The sequence below is a fragment of the Lepidochelys kempii genome, chromosome 1, assembly GCF_965140265.1.
Source record: "Lepidochelys kempii isolate rLepKem1 chromosome 1, rLepKem1.hap2, whole genome shotgun sequence".
Classification (NCBI taxonomy): domain Eukaryota; kingdom Metazoa; phylum Chordata; order Testudines; family Cheloniidae; genus Lepidochelys; species Lepidochelys kempii.
Genome location: NC_133256.1, coordinates 148,347,164 through 148,369,552, shown reverse-complemented (window position 1 = coordinate 148,369,552; position 22,389 = coordinate 148,347,164). Strand labels below are relative to the sequence as shown.

General features: G+C 39.5%; 1 protein-coding gene across 12 annotated transcripts in view; it reads left to right on the top strand.

Moving 5' to 3' along the window:
* Window positions 1–22,389, top strand: part of DMD (dystrophin) — a 1,926,267-nt gene that overhangs the window by 241,951 nt on the left and 1,661,927 nt on the right. For all 12 annotated transcript variants that reach the window (XM_073357918.1, XM_073357881.1, XM_073357898.1 and 9 more), the window contains exon 2: window positions 3,359–3,420. In XM_073357918.1, the coding sequence (XP_073214019.1) occupies window positions 3,359–3,420 (62 nt within the window). The remainder of the gene's footprint in view (window positions 1–3,358; window positions 3,421–22,389) is intronic.

Below are 22,389 nucleotides of genomic sequence, written 5' to 3'. Positions count from 1 at the left end.
CATAAGCCACTATGTGTTTAGTGTTAATTTACTTTCACGTTGTATGTGAAGATGCTGTGGGAGTTTGTGATACAACATCAAATCAAATCTATGCCAGACACCCATCTCTGCACCTCCTTTGTATTCCAGCAAAGAGCAACATCTCCTACATATCCAAGAGCCTGGGAGAGAGCAGCACTTGTATGGGAAGCCACTGACTAACATTCAACCCAGCAAAAGGGAGGTAGTGGTGACGGGCAAAGGAAAGCATTATGAACAACCTCACAATCACCCACTACCTCTTACCATGTCCTGTAATAGTCAAGGTGGTCTGCAGACTGTGTGTCCTCTGGATCCTTCATTGCTGCCAGATGCACAAATAGCTAAAGTTGCTAAAAATGTCACTTTCAACCAACAGCTGACTAGGAAAGAAGCAAGTGCCAGTGCTTGAGATATTTAATACTAGAAAAGGCAAAACTCTAGAAAATGTACTCTTGGGAACAATCCTGCATTGGCAGGAGAATAGATGTAATATGTTCTCCAGCTTTAATTTTTATAAAATGGGTCCAAGTACAGTGTATTGTGTTTCAAAAGGAGATGAACGCAATCTGTGGGGTTTTTTTGGTCTTGAAAAATGGTGTTGATTACAGTAGCTTGTCCCCAAACCTCAACTTTACCAGATACTCAAATAAATAGTCTGTGTTTTGGCCTTTTTTAAGCGACTTTGGCAAATTTCCAGTAGCAACAACTCATAAGGGCTGTTTTTTCCAGGCAAAATAGTAAACTGTTACCCTGTTTTAAATTCATGAATACTTGTGAACTATCAGTTCTCCGAGCTGAAAACCTTCAAAGGGAAAATTGGTGGTTTTGTAACCACCTCTATTATAGCAATAATATTTTTGAATAGCAAGCAGAAAGTAGACAAGGAATTATTGTAAAAATTGAATTATATCCCAAAACCTTGACATCCAGGAATTGTGTAGACTATAACTCTCTCTATGGAAGCTCTATACTTTGTATTCTAAAATACATATTTAATTTTTAAAAGATACTGGGAATTGAAGTCGGACTATTTATGCTTAAAAATAATAGAAAGTATTCTTCCAGCCATTACTTCAGTGAAAGCAGGTCATCCTGGAACTTAAAATGGTGTGATTTTGTGCTAATGAATAGTTGACATTTTTGGAAGTGAAGTACAGATTGATATTCTACATTTGTAATGCACTGTATATGGTATAATAAGCCATACATTGTGATGAAAATGCTGCCATAAAAATAATGATAATTTATTCTGTAGAATAGTCTCATACAAAGTATAATAAAAAGGTAAATATGAAGTGAAGTTGCTTGCTTAAAATAAATTCCCATTGTGTTATTTACTCAATAGATACATAAAACTTCATGGATAATGTCAAATGACTCCTAATGTCTTCACAATCTATTTTAAATCTCTCATTTTACTCATAATGTCTACATGCAGCATATTTTTTTACTTTCTGACAGGTTTTGTAATAAAATAGTTTTATCTTTCATATTCATATTTCCTCAGTATACTTTATTGTTATAGGTAAAAAACATGCCTGTGAAAAGACACATTTGGTGGTAGTTATTCAAGCAAGGTTTCTGAGAACAAAAGATGTAATTATATCATAAAGCGTTGCCTTGTCTTGTCTCAGAGAAAGGAAAAAGAATTGTAATACATTATTAATGCCATGAATTCCTCATGTAGTTCATCTGTAACTGCCTTTCAGAGTCAACTGAATCCATTAAAATCATTAATTTGTGAGCATTTCAAATGAGAATTAATATTATTTTTTTTATTTTTAAAATGGGGTGAACTTGACTGCTCACAAGAAGGGGAGAGAGGTGGCACAGGCTCTAGCTTTATTTAATACAGGCACCATGCCATGCTCCCCACAAAACCCCTGCCTCTGCACTTCAGTTCTGATTTAAAACAATCCTGCTATTCTAGGAAAGAGATCCCTGTGTGTTATTGCTTACAGAATTGTCTCTAATACTCATCAGACACTCAGTTGAAGCCACTAATTTGTTTCTTATGTGACTACCTAACCTAGGGCAAAATGCTACTCTTATATGCTGCTTTCCTGATGTTTGTCCATTTTCAGTCATCATCATTACAGACCTCAAGTTTGTGGACAGAGCACTATGTTGGAGTCTAGGGTTGAGATACTAGCCCCCACTCCAGCTCTTTTATGCAACGTAAAAGGGCTGGAGTGACAGGCTGGAGTAGTCTATAGGGGCCTTAAAAGCCCTGGCTCTGGCTGGGGAAGGATTCCCCTGGCACAAGCCCTGTAAACACAGCTGGAAGGCTGCCTTCCATGAACTCTCTTGCTCTGAGGTATGTAGCCTGATGGGGAAGGGTTACGGTTAGGAGAGGTTATACTTGGGAGAAGGGCTGTAGGGTTTGCAGGAAATACTGTAGTCCATTCAGGCAGCCCAGGGAGGCTGCCATAACTTAGACAGCTCTAGCCTCCAGAGCAGTCCAGGATCTCCCCCTGCCCTGCAGGCTAGAAATTCTATGCTGTGCTTCCTAGGGACACAACCCAGACTCTCACTGATGATCCCTATACAGATATGTGAGCAGAGGTTCTCTCCTAATTCGGTGCTAATGAGAGGAAACATACTAGTTATGGATGCACTGTGCCAGCCAATACTTTTCTGTAACTGGGAGAAGTGGGAAACCTTTGACGGAAGGCAAGTTCAAGAGGCACAAATGTTTCCTCCTCTGGCGTGTAGGGGCAGCTCTTCAATTGCAAATCCCTTCCTTGTTTTTTCTTTGCTCTCAGTGATGTGGCATGTGCTATGTATGTTTAGAAAGTGCCTCTTGCAGTCAGTCAAACAGCCATGATTTTCTGGATCATGAAGGTCCAGAATACCAGGCAGAGTATGAGTAGGCATATTTAATAGTTTTTAAAAGAGAGAGATTTGTTGTCCTATAATTCAGGTACTGAAATAATATCTCAACCCTTGCTTAGATGGGCTGTATTTATTTTCTCTAATGTAACTTTCACTCTATTTGGCTATCTAAAGTATTATCGGTTAGTGGGGATCACTTTGGACTCATCGACTCTGCGCCGCAGCGTGGACTACCGAGGTTTAAATTGCAGAGCGCACCAAAGCGCTGTACTCTAGATGCCCCCTGTGAACACTGCTAGCAAAAACTAAAAGTTGCCTAGTTCATGTTAGTTTGCACTGCAGCGCAGTGTAGACAGGGCCTTTATTTAATAATACACATCAAATATTATATACAATTTTTTAATTGGAAACAGCCATTCATAGTAATATTAGGGACTTTTTTCCTCTGGTCAAAAGGTATATGATATTGATATTAATACATTATTTTATGTTTCGTTTACAGATGAAAGGGAAGATGTTCAAAAGAAAACATTCACAAAATGGGTAAATGCACAGTTTGCTAAGGTAAGGGAATTTCCTGTTTTCCTTTATAAATCAAAGCCTGTTATGTACATATACTGTCAGATTTTCAAAAGACCTTACTTCCCACAATTGGGACCAAATTTGCAAGAGAGTTCAGCTGGGGATTGAGCACTTTTGAAAAGATAGTTCTTTTATTTAATTGCCTAAATTGGAGCTGAGTTCTTCTGAAAATATGGCTCTTAATATTGAAACCTTGCTCTACAATCCCTCTTGGTTTTTCAGTTTTATCACTGAAAGGATTTGGGAAAGTTGGAAGAACACAGTTATCCCTATTCCTCCAATTCTCTCCTTCTGAAAAATCAAATCAAATCTTAAAGACCTGAAGTTTATTATGTATGTTTGAATAAATTTCAGTGCAGGCTTCTTTCACAATACTGCTACCTCCTTGGACCTGACTGATTAGCCAATATTCAGCATCTTTTCAGTTGTTTCTGTTAGGTGCAGAAATTGATAATATGAGTCAGGTATGTCTTTATTGCAGTCCAGTTTGTTTATAAAGAATGTATACCAAGTCCCATTTCCCTGAACAAAGTAGGAATCAAACAATAAGAGACAGTTTCTTTGTTTACCATTCCAAGCCTCTTTCCAGCTAGCACTTAGCCCAAAGCACTTTCTATATTAGTTTTTTCTCAGGGTCTCACTTAAAGTGCTTCTCTGGGGCTTCCTTGCTGCCTTCTCTGTGTGCTTCTTTGTGTTTCCGTTTTTCTTTCTCACACACACAGCTGCATCAAACAATAACCAAGCCCCCCCCCCCCAGCATTTTCATTCAGACCCCTTTCAGATCACATGGATGAAATCCTATTTCAGCCTTGCATGTGGATTGTGTTTTGGGGTGTAACTCCTATTGTTTCAGCTATCTAGTACATAAAGGCGCTTACTTGCATTTTACGTTTACCTTGAATGAAGAGCAGCTGTTACACCCACTAGCTTTAGTGAGGTTTTACCCAACCGCCCAATATATAATGATATAATCAGTTACAAAACACAGTGTAATAGTTCTAACAATAGATGAGCTAGAAGCAAACCACGTGATTCAAATGCTCTAGAACTTTGCGAGAGAAAGTCTTCATAATATGAACAAAGATCTGCATATAAATGTCATAGCTACCCCCTCTCTCCAGCACGGAGCAAACTAAAAGATCACCCTGAGAAAGTGTCAGAAATCTGGGATCTCCGTTTTGTGTCTCAGCCCCATCTATACTTCCAGCTCTACTCATCTGCATAATGTGGGGGTTACTCTGTTGGAAATTATGTTAATTCAGTAATGCTAATGTGGTATGTTGTGATAACATGCTTTATAATGTAAGCAGAGTCAGAATGAGCTCTACCCTGACACCGATTGGTGAGCTGTGGAAAAGGACTTCAGGGGCTGATCTCGTTTGCATGGACACACTCGTTTGCATGGGCACACCCACCCTGACTAGCATGGTGGACTGCTTGCCCAAATGGTCACTTTGGCTGCTGTGGGATCCCCAGTCTCTCTGTTTTGGGGGCAGGAGTAATAAGGGGTTGTTATCCTGGTTATGTGAATCAAGGACAGTAGAACTGTACTTGGCATTTTATGACAGAGGGACTCGCCCTCAACTAAGTAGCACTTGCTAGGCAAGGGACATGGGTTCCAAAACCCAGTGAATTGAGAGAGGCTTGGTATGCGTACCTGGCAGTATGGGGCCATTCTGAGGGCCCTAAACACTGCTTTGGTCCCTCCTCTCTCCATGGTGTAATAACAGAGCTAATTTTGGCTCCATTAGGAGTTTTGTTACATTCTGCAGAGCTGAAATCACTGATACCTAGGTGTAAGCAGTAGGCCTACTTTGGGCTAGTGGTGCACCAGCACTGAGGCTCCCCCTACTACCAGCTAAAAATCACTAAGCGCTGAAATCACTGAAGAGCTGAAGTTGCTGAGAGCTGTGTTAAGTGTGGGGGTGGGGGAGGCTGAAGACAAGTTGGTGAGCGGACAGCTAGTGGAGAGCGGAGAGGATAGCTGAGAGGCTGGTGGAGAGGAGCGGACAGCAGTGGATAGCAGGGCAGATGATGGAGAGGTGCAGCTGGTGGTGAAGACTGTAGCAGAACCCCATGGAGAGGCTTGTCACTTGGTCGTTGATCTGAGTAGTGGAGCATGTAAAATGCCCCCCATACCGCCCTCCGCTTCCACCCAGGCTGGGAGGTAAACTCTGCAGATGAACTTCTGAACTCTGGGGGGCTGCACTGACCAAGGACAGAAACTGGGCATGGGGGGCTGACTATTGGGTTGCTGGACTTAAGACCCTGGAGGGGAAAAAGGATACTGCCAAATTTACTTGGGGGTCAGTCTTTTGATCATGGTTGGTGTTATGAATCCTGTTTGTGGTGTTTCCCCAAGATAATGCCACATTGTTTCCCTCCTTTATTAAAAGGCTTTTGCTACACCCAGACTCTGTGCTTGTGAGAGGGGAAGTATTGCCTCTTAGAGGCGTCCAGGGGGGTGGTATGTAATTGTTCCAGGTCACTGGGTGAGGGCTCGAGCCAGTTTTGCATTATGTTATTGAAATGGAACCCCTAGATACTGAACCCGGCCCTTATTGCTGCCAACTCTGATGGGCAGAAGGGTTATAATAATTTGTCATCACTGTAGTTTTATGTTGCACCATACAGTATGTGAAATTTTTAAACGACTAGTCTTGACTGTAGAATTGGCTCAGATAGCTTCTGTATAGTTTCAAAAGTGTGTCTTGTTAAGCTGATTAGCCTTAAGGGTTTGCATTAATTATAAACAGATGGTAAAATATGTTATGTTACTTCTCTTTCTTACTCAGGAGCAATGGAATCCATTTCATTAATCAAGTACAAAATATTCTGGGATGAGTGTCGGTTGGCAAAAAAACAAAAGACAGCTAGAGATGGACCTAACTAAAAGGCTAATTTCAAATGTCTTCAGAACTTAGGGACACCACAGGACTAAAGTCATTTGTCCTCAAAGATAACTTGCTGAGTTCAGATCTTTTCCCGCAAATGTTTTTTTTTTTAAGTCCAAGGTGCACCGAACATCTCTTGAACACCCAGAATACCAGTCAAATTCAAGTAATCTCCATTCCCTGTTCTGGACTGAAACTCAAGGATATTGAGTCTCACACGCCTACTACATACAATAATAATCTGAATATATGCAATATTTTATTATAAATGGTAAAATTTTGAAAATCTTCCTCCTAACTTATGTGCGTTTAAAAGTGCATGTGTCTGTGGTTTGGCAATATGTGCCTTTTTATGATCACATACTAGGAAGAAAAAATCATGCTTTTCTGGTCAATATTAACTCTGTCTCTTGACACATTTGTAATGACACCCCTGGGTTAGATCATATGTGGAGATTGAACCTTCATTAGAAAGGACTTTGAGATCTAATAATGAAAAGCACTACATAAGAGCTGGGTGGTGGTATTATTGTTGTTGTTAATATTTTATTATTATCATTATTACCTCTTAGTTATTGTACCAGGTCCCTTAGCTCAGAGGCAGTAATAAATTCTTAAACTCACTAACCATTAGATGGGAACAGAGCCACACGGCATTATTATGAGTTATACAAGCGTCAAAGAGCAAGTTATTCTCAGACTTCTGCCGCTTTTCCCACATAACTGTAGCCTGTGCAGAAAATCTGAGACTTTAAAGGGGCAAAAGAGATCTGATTAATATTTATGCATGCAGCATTCCAAGTGAATACCTGGTATTTTCTATTAGGGTTTTGTCCAAAGTGAAGTAGCAAGCCTTAATGATCCATTGGCCAGATTCCTAGCGTATGTAAAGTGTCATAGCTCGATTGATGTTGGCAGAACTATGCTGATTTACACTAGCTGATGGTCTGATTGTATATCTCATGGCTCTGTAATGATATAAATAACCAAGGCTTCATATAGCTTGCAACACACCTATCTCAGACATCAAGAGAAAGACAATCCAGCAGCTTCTGGCTAAGACAGAATCTTTCCAATAAATAAACCACTTTTGTAACTACTATACTCTGTAACAAACCATACAGCGTGGTTAGCTATGCTTTTCAAAGTGATGAATCAGTTTTATAAAGTGGTTTCTATTCTGTTTAGTACATTTGTGATTTTCTCTTTATTTTTTGCCCTATACCCAGTAACCTTTATCATTAAGGTTACTAGAATTATTTGGGTAGCCTATTAAGTTGGGAAGGAAGGAAGGGAGGAAGGAAACTGACCCTTTGAGATTAAGAGAGGTGGGAGTAGGAATGAAGCATTGTCTTGTTTTCTGTTAGAGGCAAAGGAGCCATACTTACTTCTTCAAACTGTGACAAATGGAGATTGGCACAGCCATGACCAGATGGGTGCTAGGCTTGTTTTATGACCCTATACATTGTTTGGTTTTGAAGGGGGTATGGAATTGACATCAATATATTTAGGACATTACAGTGGTGATTTTGCAGTGTGAGGTTGCTATGTTTGTCATGTGGATTTTTCATTGAGAAACTCAATTATTTTTACCTGCACATGCAGCTAAAACTAACACGCTTTCTGTTCTCTGTGGGAATGCAATGGAACAAATGCTCCTGAGGACATGCATACATTCATGAAAGATAACAGGAATCAACTAAAGCTATGAAGTTAGTGTGCAAAAGTAAAGTGCATTAAGCTCCTGTGTAGATGCTCTCCTTCAGGTATAAACTGGCCAGAGTTTACTTTAGTTTAATCCTCCTTGAAGGATAATTTATGTGCTTTAACTTCACATGTTTAGTTAATTCATCTTCACTTCCCCATATAGACAAGCCCTAAATCATTTACATGCATCTGAAAATTCCATCCTTAATTATGCAGAGCTAGAGTGTGGAATCTTATTTTTACTAGTGAGCAATTACTCACATAAGTAATACCATTAATTTCAGTGAGCATACCTGGGTGAGCAACTCCTCTCCAGTGCAGATGAGAGGGGCCACAATTTGGCTCTTAATGTTTGGAAAGAGCTCTAAGATAAAAGGGACTATGTCAATTGAAAGTAACAGCAGAAAATGAGACTAGAACTAAGGAGGCCTGAATCACAGTTCCATGTTATCTGGGGTTTTCTGAACCTGAAACTATGGTAACTAATCTCTGTTTTTTCAGGAAGTTTCAGGACATAAATAAGCACTTCTGTCCGATAAATGATTGGTACACACAGGAATGCTTTCACTCAAAAATCCTTGTTTTTATTGAGTGTAAAGCACTTTTCTAAAATTGTGGTAGTCTAGAGTACCCAGACATAGTTACCCAAAGTCTGAGGTGGTGTCAAGTGATCAGTAGCAGGTTTCTGGTGGACAGCCTTCCTCCTAGCCACAGGGGAGTTGGATGTCAGTCTCCTAGCTCGTTGAAATCTCTTTCTCTCCAAACTTCTCCAAATTGCATACTCTAACTACTCTCTTTATAGGTTCTTCAAAACAAAGCACATTACTCATTGTAACCCCTACTGGGTTAACAATTTCCCTAGCATCAGTAAATAACTCATAATTTTAGTTATCAGCAAAGCAACTCCCAGCAAGAAACTCGCAGTCATAGACACCCAGATCCAAGATCAGCAATCCACACTCCCTCCCATTCTCATAAATGTGTCACTTTATCTATCCTTATTAGCAACACTTCAGCTGTGCAGCTGTTTTGTCTGCTTAGTCAGAGACCAAATCATTCCTGACTAAATAGTGTTCTCACTTTCTGATAATGGTGGCTGAATAAACAAAATGGCTGCTGTTATGTCAAGTCCAGTTCTCTCATAACATTAACCACCAGACAACCTGCCTTTCTGTGATGAGTCATGAGATAGTAGATCTAGCAGTTACTGTCATGTAACTGACATGTGATACTTGAGTCATGCTAGCTTTAAAAATGTGGGGCATATTTCTTTTTCTTAATATTGTTTCATTTTAAATGATAGAAAAGAGTTTCTCTGTGTACATCCTCCAAAGAGGTTAATTTGTAATATATAAGGTTCTTTTCTGTGTGCGTAAGTGCAGCACAGGTGCATGGTATAGCCTAGTTCTTTATTAATAGTGCACACTACAAAGTAATTAGAATCATTACAGGAGGTATGTTGGTCCTATGCAGGATGGTTATTTTTGAGATCTGAAGATTTTCTAAATGGTAAATGACAATTAATTTTATTTTCTAACACAGCCTATTTATAGGTATCACATAGACTTTTATAGTAAATAGCTTAAATGTAACTACAGTCTGTAACAGTAACTTAATGATGTCTATAGCACAGTTTCCAAGAGCTTGGGTGGTATCAGTGTTTAAATATTTTAACTAATGAATTGCATAATAGACTTCATAGTAGAAAACATTATTGATGTCTTAATTGCTATCTAATAGTACATTAAAAATAAGGCGCTTACAAATGGCAACTAATTTCGCAACCCTGTCGAGACACTGCCAGCATGGCAAAAAAATGTCAGGAAATCAGTGCACTCACAGAGGGCAAAAGAAATCAACAAACATTCACCAGGTGTTGAGAATAATTGATTTCACTCTTTCCTGATGGAATGGGCATTTCAAAATAAACAAATACAATTCTAATGATAGTGATGAAAAAAGATGAACGCTGCAAAGCAAATAGCTAAGTAATGTGAGTTTTGTCAGTTTTAATTGTATGTCATGTTCTGATGACTAATTTTAGATTCTGAATTGTTGCTCAACATTGTGACTTATAAGTGGGTTGCATTCAAGAACACTAATTTGTGGATAAGTTTTCACCATTTAAACTTCAAGTATTGCATGTTAGCAAGATGAATTTTCTTTTCTTTTATAGGCATTTTTGAGTGCACAGGGTTTAAATTGATTGGTGCATTCACGCTAGGGCTGGACAAATATTTAGGGTACAAATTTACAGAGGAGCCTATTATATATCCTAAATGTACTTTTTACTATCACACAAATACAGCAGTTCACTTTCAATTGGGTCATGATCAGAGCTGGTTGAAAAATTCAAAAAAAACATTTTCCATAATTTGAAAAAAATTGAAGTAATTTTTGTTTTTTTTTTGAAAGCCTGTGGAACAATTTTTGGTTTAAAACTTTTATTTAAAAATAGAAGAATTTAAAGTTTCAAAAGCATTTCAATTTTCCTTTACCCCCCACCTGGCCGTGTATCCTCCCCCACGCACGTATCTTCTCTTTTGTCACTGAAAAGTGAGAAAGATGAGGGCAAGGAAAAGTGATAGACCAAAAGAAAAAAAAAGACTAAATTTCCATTTTACAGAATAATTGAAACTACTATTAAAGAAAAAATTAAGTTGATCAGGCGTCTGGTGGAGCTTCAGGAAGGTTTCGGGCACGCAGCCACTCCACTCCAGAGGATTGCCCAAGTAACAGAAGGCTGGCATTCAATAAGTTTTGAACTGTAGTGTGGCCTTGTCCTTCCCTTCTCCCCTCATCCACCACCCCTCCCAGTGCTTTATTGCCTCTGAAAATGGTGATTGAAGGAGGAAGGTCAGCTGGCTTACAGGGAAGTAGAGTCAACCAAGGGGGCGGTTTTCATCAAGGAGAAACAAACAGAACGAGCAGAACTGTCATACCATAGCCTGGCCAGTCATGAAACTGGTTTTCAAAGCACCTCTGAAGTGCAGGACGCCCAGCTGTGCTCTTCTAATCACCCTGGTGTCTGGGTGTGCATAATTGGCTCAACCTCCCACCCCGCCATAAACGTCTCCCCCTTACTCTCACAGATATTGTGGAGCACACAGCAAGCAGTACTAACAATGGAAATATTGGTTTTGCTGAGGTCTAACCTAGTCAGTAAACTGTGCCAGCGAACTTTTAAACATCCAAAGGCACATTCTACCACCATTCTGTACTTGCTCAGCCTATAGTTAAACTGCTCCTTACTACCGTCCAGGGTGCCTCTGTATGGCTTCATGAGCCATGGCATTAAGGGGTAGGCTGGGTCTCCAAGGATAACTATAGGCATTTCAACATCCCCAATGGTTATTTTCTGGTCTGGGAAGTAAGCAGCTGTTCAAACAGACCAGAATTCCTGAAGATGCGAGCATCATGCACCTTTCCCGGCCATCCCACATTGATGTCAGTGAAACATCCCTTGTGATCCACCAGTGCTTGTAGCATCATTGAAAAGTACCCCTTGTGGTTTACGTACTGGCTGCCAAGGTGGTCCGGTCCCAAGAAAGGGATATGCATTCTGTCTATCTCCCCACCACAGTTAGGGAACCCCATTGCAGCAAAGCCATCCACTATGATCTGCACATTTCCCAGAGTCACTACCCTTGATAGCAGCAGCTCAGTGATTGTGTTGGCTACTTGGATCACAGCAATCCCCACAGTAGATCTACCCACTCCAAATTGATTCCTGACTGACTGGTAGCTGTCTGGCATTGCAAGCTTGCAGAGGGCTATCACCACTCGCTTCTCAACTGTGAGGGCTGCTCTCATCTTGGTATTCTTGTGCTTCAGGGCAGGGGAAAGCAAGTCACAAAGTTCCATGAAAGTGCCCTTATGCATGCGAAAGTTTCATCATCCCAGACCTGCAACACTATGTGGTCCCACCAGTCTGTGCTTGTTTCCCCGGCCCAGAATCAGCTTTCCATGGCATGAACCTGCCCCATTACCACCATGATGTCCAAATCACCAGGGCCCGTGCTTTGAGAGAAATCTGTGTCCATGTCCCCATCACTATCATGACTGCGCTGTCGTCGCCTCTTCCCCTGCTTTTGCAGGTTCTTCACATACTGCAGGATAATGCGCGAGGTGTTTGCAATGCTCACAATGGCAGCTGTGAGCTGACTGGGCTCCATGATTGCCATGGTATGGCTTCTTCAGGACAGCAGAGTTGCAGCAGAAGCGGTGGATGACGACGGATGCCACAAGAATAGATATTTATACAGAACAACGAGAGGACCTGCGAGGTGGATTCATGGCACCAGGAGAGCAGGAGAGCAGAGTTGAAGCAGAAGCAGTGGAGGATGACGGTTAGCACTGCACACATTTCCTGAGGAAGAACACATGTACCCGGGAGCACATGACAGACAACATAGAGAAATTCACTATTGAGACAAGCAGCAGAGCAGAGTTGCAGAGGAAGCGGTGGATGACAATGACGGTTAGCAGTCCTACTGCACCGTCTGCTGACAGCAGTATGGCGTCTGCACGGAAAAAAGTTGTGAAACGATTGTCTGCTGTTGCTTTCACGGTGGGAGGGGCGACTGACAAAATGTACCCAAAACCACTCGCGACAATGTTTTTGCCCCATCAGGCACTGGGAGCTCAACCCAGAATTCCAATGGGCAGCGGAGACTGTGGAAAATGTGGGATAGCTACCCACAGTGCAGCGCTCCAAAAGTCGATGCTAGCCACGGTACTGTGAACACACTGACTTAATGCGCTTAGTGTGGACATACGCAATTAAATGTATAAAATCGATTTCTAAAAATCGACTTCTATAAGATCGATCTAATTTCATAGTGTAGACATACCCTTAGAGACTAACAAATTGATTTGGGCATAAGCTTTTGTGGGCATCTGATGAAGTGGGTTATAGCCCACGAAAGCTTATGCCCAAATCAATTTGTTAGTCTTTGAGGTGCCACAAGGACTCCTCGTTGTTTTTGCTGATACAGACTAACACGGCTACCCCTCTGAAACATGTAGTAAAAAGACAGTCTTGTCCTCAAGAGTTTACAATCTAGCTTAATGACAAGACCAAACAGGTGACAAGATGTAAACAAGTAGGATAGTGCTCACGATTTTTAGAGAACAAGATCTAATGATGTTGGTGGTTTGAACGGTCACTGGATGGCTCACACAATGGACAGCAATTTATGCAGTTTTTATTTTTTAAGTTACTTATAATTTTGAACTCCAGTTGCATAATAATCAAAACTAGTTACCATTGGTGGCTATTTGGTGGCTTATGCAAGATGGTTTGATGGTGTCAGTCAAGGTCCTATGATCTGATTCAATAGCCTTTGAAGTAATTCAAGAATTTCATGAACTTCACTGTGCCCCTAGGGGTTTTGAATTAGACCCCTTGTGCACAAAAGTCCATATCATGGAAACCACTGCTACAGTTAGACCTATGAGTGGAATCTGCAGAGTGGAGAACAAGGATTTAAAGGTCAAGGACACTGTACTACACCGGAGGAGGGCTGAGTATAAGATGGGCCATTGTGGAGAAATCTGCACTACTGGTTCTCATGTATCTGTTCTGTGGCTAAGCCTTCAGTTTCCCATGCTGTCAATCTAGTGACCTTCTTGACATGTAAATTAAATAAAAACCCACCACTGATGACACAATGAATGCAAACTATAATACAAGAAGTTAGGACACTGAAAGGGGAAGATGTTACTGGATGGATTTACAGATCTATTGAAGGGCTAGCTCTTATAAAATTGTGTCAGCCACTGAGACTAATGAACTTATGATTTTATTAGCTGTGCCATTTTCTTTAGTCTCACTGGACTAGAATTAATAAGCAGGAAAGGATAAAATATTTGACTTTTTTAAAAGATAAAGAAGGAAGAAAACAGGCAGAGAAGACCCCCCGCCAAAAAAAAAGTCTGCCTACAAAGTTCAGTAACAGTGTTATAAAAGGTTTCAGAGTATTTGTGGCAAAAAACTTTTGTAGTGGTAATCAAGATGGCCCATTTAGACAGTTGGCAAGAAGGTGAGCCATCTTGATTATCACTACAAATGTTTTTTTTTCTCCTGCTGATAATAGCTCATCTTAATTAATTAGCCTCATACAGTTTGTATGGCAACTTCCACCTTCTCTGTATGTATATATGTATCTTTTTACTATATGTTCCATTCTATGCATCCAGCGAAGTGAGCTGTAGCCCATGAAAGCTTATGCTCTAATAAATTTGTTAGTCTCTAAGGTGCCACAAGTCCTCCTGTTCTTTTTGCGGATACAGACTAACACGGCTGCTGCTCTGAAACCAGTGTTATAAAAATTACTATCAAAACAAGGAACATGCCAGTCAAGTGAAGACAGCTGCTGAGTATAGTAAATGAACATCTGGAAGAACTTTCACATATGTATGTAGAAGTTCAGATATGTGCCCTCAAATTCCAGTGATACCCGTTGGTTCTTTCCATGTTCTGAAAACAGTACCTTAATCCAGCATATGTTTGCAATATTAGATTCAAAGTTATCCCTGACTCAGGATCTCTTGCACAATATGGATAATCAGCAGGGTGCACTAGTACTACAGGTCTTTGATGTTTGGGGCCAAATTCACAGGTGAGTCTAAGCTGGTATAACACACCCCTTCTCCTGTGTGCAGTGACGTCAATTTATGGCCTCTCAAGACTAGAATTGGTGACGTTTTTCAAAGTTTGATTAAATTTTCCATCAAAATCTAGATTAAAAAAACCAAACTAAACTTTCATTAAATATTTCTCTCTTTTAACAGCTGTGCTCTAGATTTACAGGTCTTCAGTCTCAGCTACACAAAGACTTGTTTACTCCACTGTAGCAGTGTAAAGAGGCGGAAACAGCCCCTTGGGGATACTCCTGGAGGAGAGCTCTTGTCAGACAAAGCTGAGTTGGTGTAAGGGCTCTAGTCTAGAAAACAAAGGGGACAGAGGAAGAGGCAGAAGATAGGGAGGGAAGATAGAAAAGAATCCAGGGAAACAGTAACAGGGTCCGGGATTGCGTAGACTGTGTGTGCTAGTCCCAGAGACCCTGGACTGGAACCTGGAGTAGTGGGTGGGCCCTAGTTCTTATACCAGCCACTGGGGAAGTAGCACAGTCAAGGCAGTGGAGTTGAAAAATGTCTGAGACAGTTGTTCATAGCTACTTTGATACCCTAGAAGAGGAAAACTATAGTGACCTGGCTGGAGGGCCAAGCCACGAATAGGGAGCATCCTGAGTCATGAAGAAGGAGAAAATGAGTGCAGAGAGAGACAGAGATACCCTGGAGCCAGTAACCAAAGGAGGGGTTGTCAGTCTGGTTGAGAGTTAATCCTCAGATAAGTCTTGAGGAGGTGCCGCAGTGGTGAATAGTGAATCCCATGACAGATGGGCTTCAGAACATGCTTAAAATTAAGCATGTTCTTTAGCTGAATCAAAGCCTACAGTCCTTTCCGTGTTCCTAGTTCAGAAAGTATTTAACTCTGTGCCTAACCTTAAGCAGGCAAGTAGACCCAGTGGATTAGTATTTCACAGTGCTTATAATTAGGCATGTGCTTAAGTATTTTGCTGAATTAGACCCTGGAACATGTCCAGCATGAGCAAAGCAAATGTAAGCTTACCCTATACGCTGCACCTCTATTGTACTGTATTACCCTCTTACCCTCCAGTTCAGAATTGAAGTTTCTTCTCAGGCTGTCAATTGTCCTATTTCACTATCTACAGTCTGTTGTCATTCTATGTTGTTATCTGTCATGTTACAATCATCTCACAATGAGGTCCTTGTCACCTTATACCAGTAAAGTGCCATGCACAGCAATGGAGCTACAGCGATAAGTAAATCAAAAAAAAATAGAGGTAATAATTGTGCCAATTACAGTTGTGATTTTGGTGATTTGACAGTTCTCCCCTAGGAATTTACTTCATGGTATTAAGGCCATCAAACAATCAGCAGGATAGTCAGAGTAGACATATCACCTTTTAGTCACTGCTGACATGAATGGGATTTATTTGAATTGTCACCTTGTGGATTTTCTCTTCAGTGATATTATAATTACAGTAGTGAGGAGAACTCCAGGTATAATAGAATAGGAATACATTAGGGCTGTAAAGCGATTAAAAAATTAATCACGATTAAACGCGTGATTAATCGCACTGTTAAGCAATAATAGAATCCCATTTATTTAAATATTTTGGATGTGTTCTACATTTTAAAGTGTATTGATTTCAATTACAACACAGAATACAAAGTATGTAGTCCTTACTTTATATTTATTTTTATTACAAATATTTTCACTGTAAATACCAAAAGAAATAGTATTTTTCAATTCACCTAATACAAGTACTGTAGTGCAATCTCTTTATAATGAAAGTCGAACTTACAAAGGTAGAATTATGTACAAAAAATAACTGCATTGAAAAATAAAACAGTGGAAACTTTAGACCCTACAAATCCACTCAGTCCTACTTCTTGTTCAGCCAATCACTCAGACAAACAAGTTTGTTTACATTTGCAGGAGATAATGCTGCCCGCTTCTTGTTTACAATGTCACCTGAAAGTGAGAATAGGCTTTCGCATGGGACTGTTTTACCAGTGTCACAACATATTTATGTGCCAGATGTGCTAAAGATTCATATGTCCCTTCATACTTTACCCACCATTCCTGAGGACATGCGTCCAAGCTGATAATGGGTTTTGCTCAATAACAATCCACAGCAGTGCGGACCGACGCATATTCATTTTCATCATCCGAGTCAGATGCTACCAGCAGAAGGTTGATTTTCTTTTTTGGTGGTTCAGGTTCTGTAGTTTCCACACTGGAGCGTTGCTCTTTTAAGACTTCTAAAAGAACGTGCCACACCTTGTCCCTCTCAGATTTTGGAAGGCACTTCAGATTCTTAAACCTTGGGTCAAGTGCTGTAGCTCTCTTAAGAAATCTCACATTGGTACCTTCTTTGCGTTTTGTCAAATCTGCAGTGAAGGTGTTCTTAAAATGAACAACATGCGCTGGGTCATCATCTGAGACTGCAATAATATGAAATATATGGCAGAATGCATATAAAACAGAGCAGGAGACATAAACTCTCCCCCAAGCAGTTCAGTCACAAATTTAATTAACACGTTCTTTTTTTAACAAGCATCATCAGCATGGAAGCAGGTCCTCTGGAATGGTGGCCGAAGAATGCAGGGGCATACAAATGTTTAGCATATCTGGCATGTAAATACCTTGCAATGCCTGCTACAATGGTGCAATGTGAACGCCTGTTCTCACTTTCAGGTGACTTTGTAAATAAGAAGCGGGCAACATTATCTCTCGTAAACTTGTTTGTCTTAGCGATTGGCCGAGCAAGAAGTGGGACTGAGTGGACGTGTAGGCTCTAATGTTTTATGTTGTTTTGTTCTGGCGTGCAGTTATGTAACCAAAAAAATCTACATTTGTAAATTGCACTTTCATGATTAAAAGATTGAGGTAAAGTACTTGTATGATGTAAATTTAAAAATACTATTTCTTTTGTTTATTATTTTACAGTGCAAATATTTGTAATAATAAATAATATAGAAGTGTGTACATTCTGTATTCTGTGTTGTAATTGAAATCAATATATTTGAAAATGTAGAAAAATATCCAAAAATATTTAATAAATTTCAATTGGTATTCTATTGTTTAACAGTGCAATGAAAACTGCAATTAATCATGATTTTTTTAAAATTAATCACATGAGTTAACTGTGATTAATCAACAGCTCTAGAATAAATATATGCAAAGACAATGTTGCTATATAATAGGTGTGCTTCAGCTTTACAATCTGATCTTTAAAAATAGGTTTGGCTTAAAACTAGATAACGTTTAAGGATCTCTTTATTCTGATAAATTATATACTTATGTAAAATTCAGTAAGATGTACTCTTACAAACCAGTGAATTTGTCCTATTAATTTTTCATCTCTTTTGGCATAGAATTAAAACAAGTGCAATCAGTTACATTACACAGTTTATGAAAATTTAATGTAAAACAGAAATGTCATAAATGTAGTATTTCTACTTTATGTTAAAAATTGTTGTTAATCTTCACAGAGCACTTGAAAGGTAAGGTGCTAAGTAAATGAAACCACATTAGTGCACTCTGCTCAAAAAATGGTACACAATGCAATTAGCACCTAATTCCACTTGAATTAAGTACAGATTTGCATATTGGCCAAAAGGAACCATTTTTCCTGCTGTACTCTCAACTAGTAGTTAGTGGCTCACATTTGTGAATAAAGCCCCAATCCTTTTTGCTCTGTGGCTTTCATATAATACATAAAAGTTAATTTCATTAATTTCATAAATATGAAAATGCTGATCTATGAAATTAGTAAAGCAGTTATCAAGACATTTTCTATTATATTTTAGAATGATATGTAGGAAAGAAGGTTTATTTTCTGCATATTTTAAAAGCATAAAATTCTGCACAGTCTTGTGATAAAAGGGAAATATTGACCTGATTCTTAACCCTGCCTTGATGTGAAGCTTGGCTGCTGCCATGGATTAAAATGCAGGTTTAATTCCATTGCAAAAGCCGAAAACATCAGGGATTCAGAGAAGTCTTCAGTCAGTGAGATATGATAAAAACAAATTATTGTTTGAGCAGGTACTGCTACTTACAGCATGCTAACATTAGGGGCATGCAGCACATGACCTCATTGATGTAACACACTAAGTTAGAGACATCTTTGCATACAGGAGCCCTGTTCTTTTTCACTGGGAAACATAGAAATGACACAAATATTTCTGGATGTGACTGAAAGATTCAAACAGAAGCATTTTGAGTGGGGAAAAAATGGGGACTTTTTAAATTAAAAAAGTGATATTCAAACTTCCAAACATTCGAGTTATTTCACATATGCACCAAGATGTGGATGGCTATCCAAAACTGATGCTTATCTGAATCTTTGGAGTTGTCTTCTATAGCCCTGCTTTCCCATAAACCCTCTTCTTCCCAGCAGCTGTCAAAATTCTCCTGCCGTGACAGGCTCCAGCTCCCAAACGCTAGGTGATAACAGAAACCGGTGACATTACTTTATTCATAGCCCCCTTCTTCCACTTCACAGGGTTGTCACCATTAGACTCTCTTGAGGTGATGCACCCTCCTCCCTCACCCCATCCAGTCATCCCTGCTGGCTGGCTCATGGAGGAAATGGAGCTATGGCTCTGCCTACCTTTGCATCTCCTCACCTCTATAGAGACACCATTGACCCCCGAGAGAACAATGAGAGTGCAATTCTCTTTGGTCCTTTCATATACTACACAAGGGGTGAAGTCCTTACTCTCTCTCCCCTCCCATTGGACATAAGGGCCGGGCACTATCCAGCCCCCCAGAATTGTCTGAAATTAATCTTGGTATCTTTTAGTACATTTTATTTGCATTGATATAAATTGTGTAGTGTTGTGGCAGATATTTTGGTTAATTGCAAGACTTACTATTTTTTTGTTTCTTCTCTGCTGCAAGCTACTCTTTTTCTACAAGTGTTCAGGGAAATCATTGCACAGGTTTCTGTGTGAACCAACAATTGTACATCTTCATTGTCAGAAACACATAGGCTTCTCGTTATAAATAAACCCAGCCCTTGGTAAGGTTAAGATGTTTGCTTGAAACGTTTTGTCTAATGTGAGTCATTCACTGGCATATTTGCTTCAGTCTAACCTTTGCAGAATAACCAGTTAACAAAGGGTACCATTTAGATGCATTAAACATACCAAGCAAGTTAAACACTACTACTAGTAATAGTGGGCACTGGCATGCCAGTTCTAATCTCTTTCAGGGGGATTGAAGAAAATCAATGGAGATCGATTTAGCTCTTTCACCTCTTTTCTCTCAAATCTGGACTTGTTCTTCTTTTATTCAAGGCCTCATAGATCTTCACTGCTCTCACTTTAAGTCAGCAGATTCATCTAAAGAGAACTGAATACATGCCCTTTTCTTAATTACAGGGTACATAAGTAGCTTGTGAGAAAAAAAAAGAAGTCTAATATATCATTACTATAATGGTCTCAGTGGTGAACATGTCTAGCTTTCAAATTTGTAAACATATAGAAATTTTACATCATTGTCCTTGTGATCCAAATTCATTGTAACTAGATATTACCATCAAAATATCCAAAAAAGCAAAACTCTACTACATCCATATTTGCCTCTATGAGCAATTTATATTACATTTGGTGGGAGGGGAAATGCTGTATGCTTTCACACTACTGCACTGTTGCACCAGCTGAGCCACAATACCTGTATCATATCTTATAATATTGGAGTAAAACACCACATGCCTATGGTTTGGTGGGAGGAGTTTATGTATATATAATAGAGATAAGGTGGGTGAGGTAATATCTTTTATTGAACCAATTCCTGTGGATGAAAGAGACAAGCTTTCAGCCCACACAGAGCTCTTCTTCAGGTCTTAGAATGGTATTCTGAGCATCACAGCTAAATACAAGATGGAACAGATTGTTTAGTTAATTAGCCTCTTACAGTTTGTATGGCAACTTCCACCTTCTCTGTATGTGTGTGTATATATATCTATATATCTTCTTAAGCTTCTTACTATATGTTCCATTCTATGCGTCTGATAAAGTGGGCTGTAGCCCAAGAAAGCTTATGCTCTAGTAAATGTGTTAGTCTCTGAGGTGCCACAAGTTCTCCTGTTCTTTCAGCATAAGCAGTTAGCACATATTCTAAGGGGACCTTTCAAGATAGAATGGCCCATTAACAACTCTAGAGTCATAGAATAAAAAAGGAAGAGAGGAGTTGGTGGGTTTCAGATTGTTGTAATAAGCCACAAATCCAATGTATCTGTTCAATCCATGATTTTTAGTGTCTAGGGGAGTTACGAATTTAAGCTCTCATGCTTATCTTTTGAAAGTGTTGTGCAGGTTTCCTTTGAAGAGGAGGACTGATAGGTCAGATGTACAGTGATTGCTTTTTGAAAAGTGTTCACCCACAGGCGATAGGGTGTTCTTGTCTTTTATCATTTTCCTGGGTGAGTTCATTTGAGAGTGTAGTGGTTGTCTGATTTCACCCACATAGTTATCAGGACATTTAGCGCACTGGATGAGGTACACGATATGTTGTGACAGGCGCCATGATATGTAGTATCCATGAATCTTAAAAGTGTGCTGTGGGCAGTGTTGATCATTGTAACAATGGAGATATGTCTACAGGTTTTGCATCGGTTGTTCTGACAGGGTCAGGTGCTGCTTTGAGTTGGTGTCATGGTCTGTGTGGGGCTTGCTTCATTTGTTGAGCTTGCAGAGGTTGGGGGCTTGGTTGAAGGCCAGAAGTGGAGGTTCAGGAAAGGTTTCTTTCAGGATGGGGTCCCCATTGAGTACGGGCTGTAGCTGTTTGACAATACCCTGTACGGGTTCAGTTGGGGTGGCAGGTGACAACTAGGGATGTGCAGTTGGAGAAGGTTTTCTTCTTTGTGTATTGAAGCAAATTTTCTCAGGGTATTTGGGTGGCCTGTTCCATGATACAATATGCTTCTCTGGCAGGATGTCTTTATTTGGTGAAGTCGGTTTTGAGTGCATTAAGAACTTTCTCCTCAGATCATATTCTGTTGTATCTGAGTGCCTGTCATTAATCTCCTGCCCCAAGTCTTCTTTTCACATTATGCTTAGATGTAACCATGATTAACTTTCCTAGACAAAACCATCACTTTTTCTAACCCATGTACATGTTCCAGGCTGTATTGGTGGTTTTAAAAATAGGATGCCCTTTGGTTGTGTTGACATTTGGGATCTAGTTAACAGTTTAAAATAAATCCCCTTTTTTTTATGATTGCAATGCAATGTTTTTTTTTTCATTTTTAGATTAATAGAGATTAAGATTGTCAGTAAACACCAAATACCTTTCCATTAAAATCTGCTAATGAGAATCGATTAAACTATTTTTATAATGGTATGTTATAGTTCCAATTGGGTAACATTTTGTTTCCATTGAATGTAGTGAAGCTTGCTTGCATTTTAAAAACAATAATTTGGGGGGAATTTAATATTACCTACAAAATCCCTTAAAGTCTCAGAGATTCTGTAAAAATGGGTAGTAATCACTGGAACCTAGAAAATTATAGGACTTCTATACAGACATGAGTATCCATAACTTGTTGTTTTGACTCTTTCTAGAATGTAGTTACCTGGTCATAGGATACTGAGGAGAAGGAAGATATGTTTGGATATACGCAACTACATTATTGTTCTTGGAATGGCATTTACGTGGCATGAATAAGCCGTTAGAAATTGTGGTAAACTCACTTTTTTCATGTTTCTTAATGCCTTAAAGGTGTGGAAGTCACTTTAAAAAGTG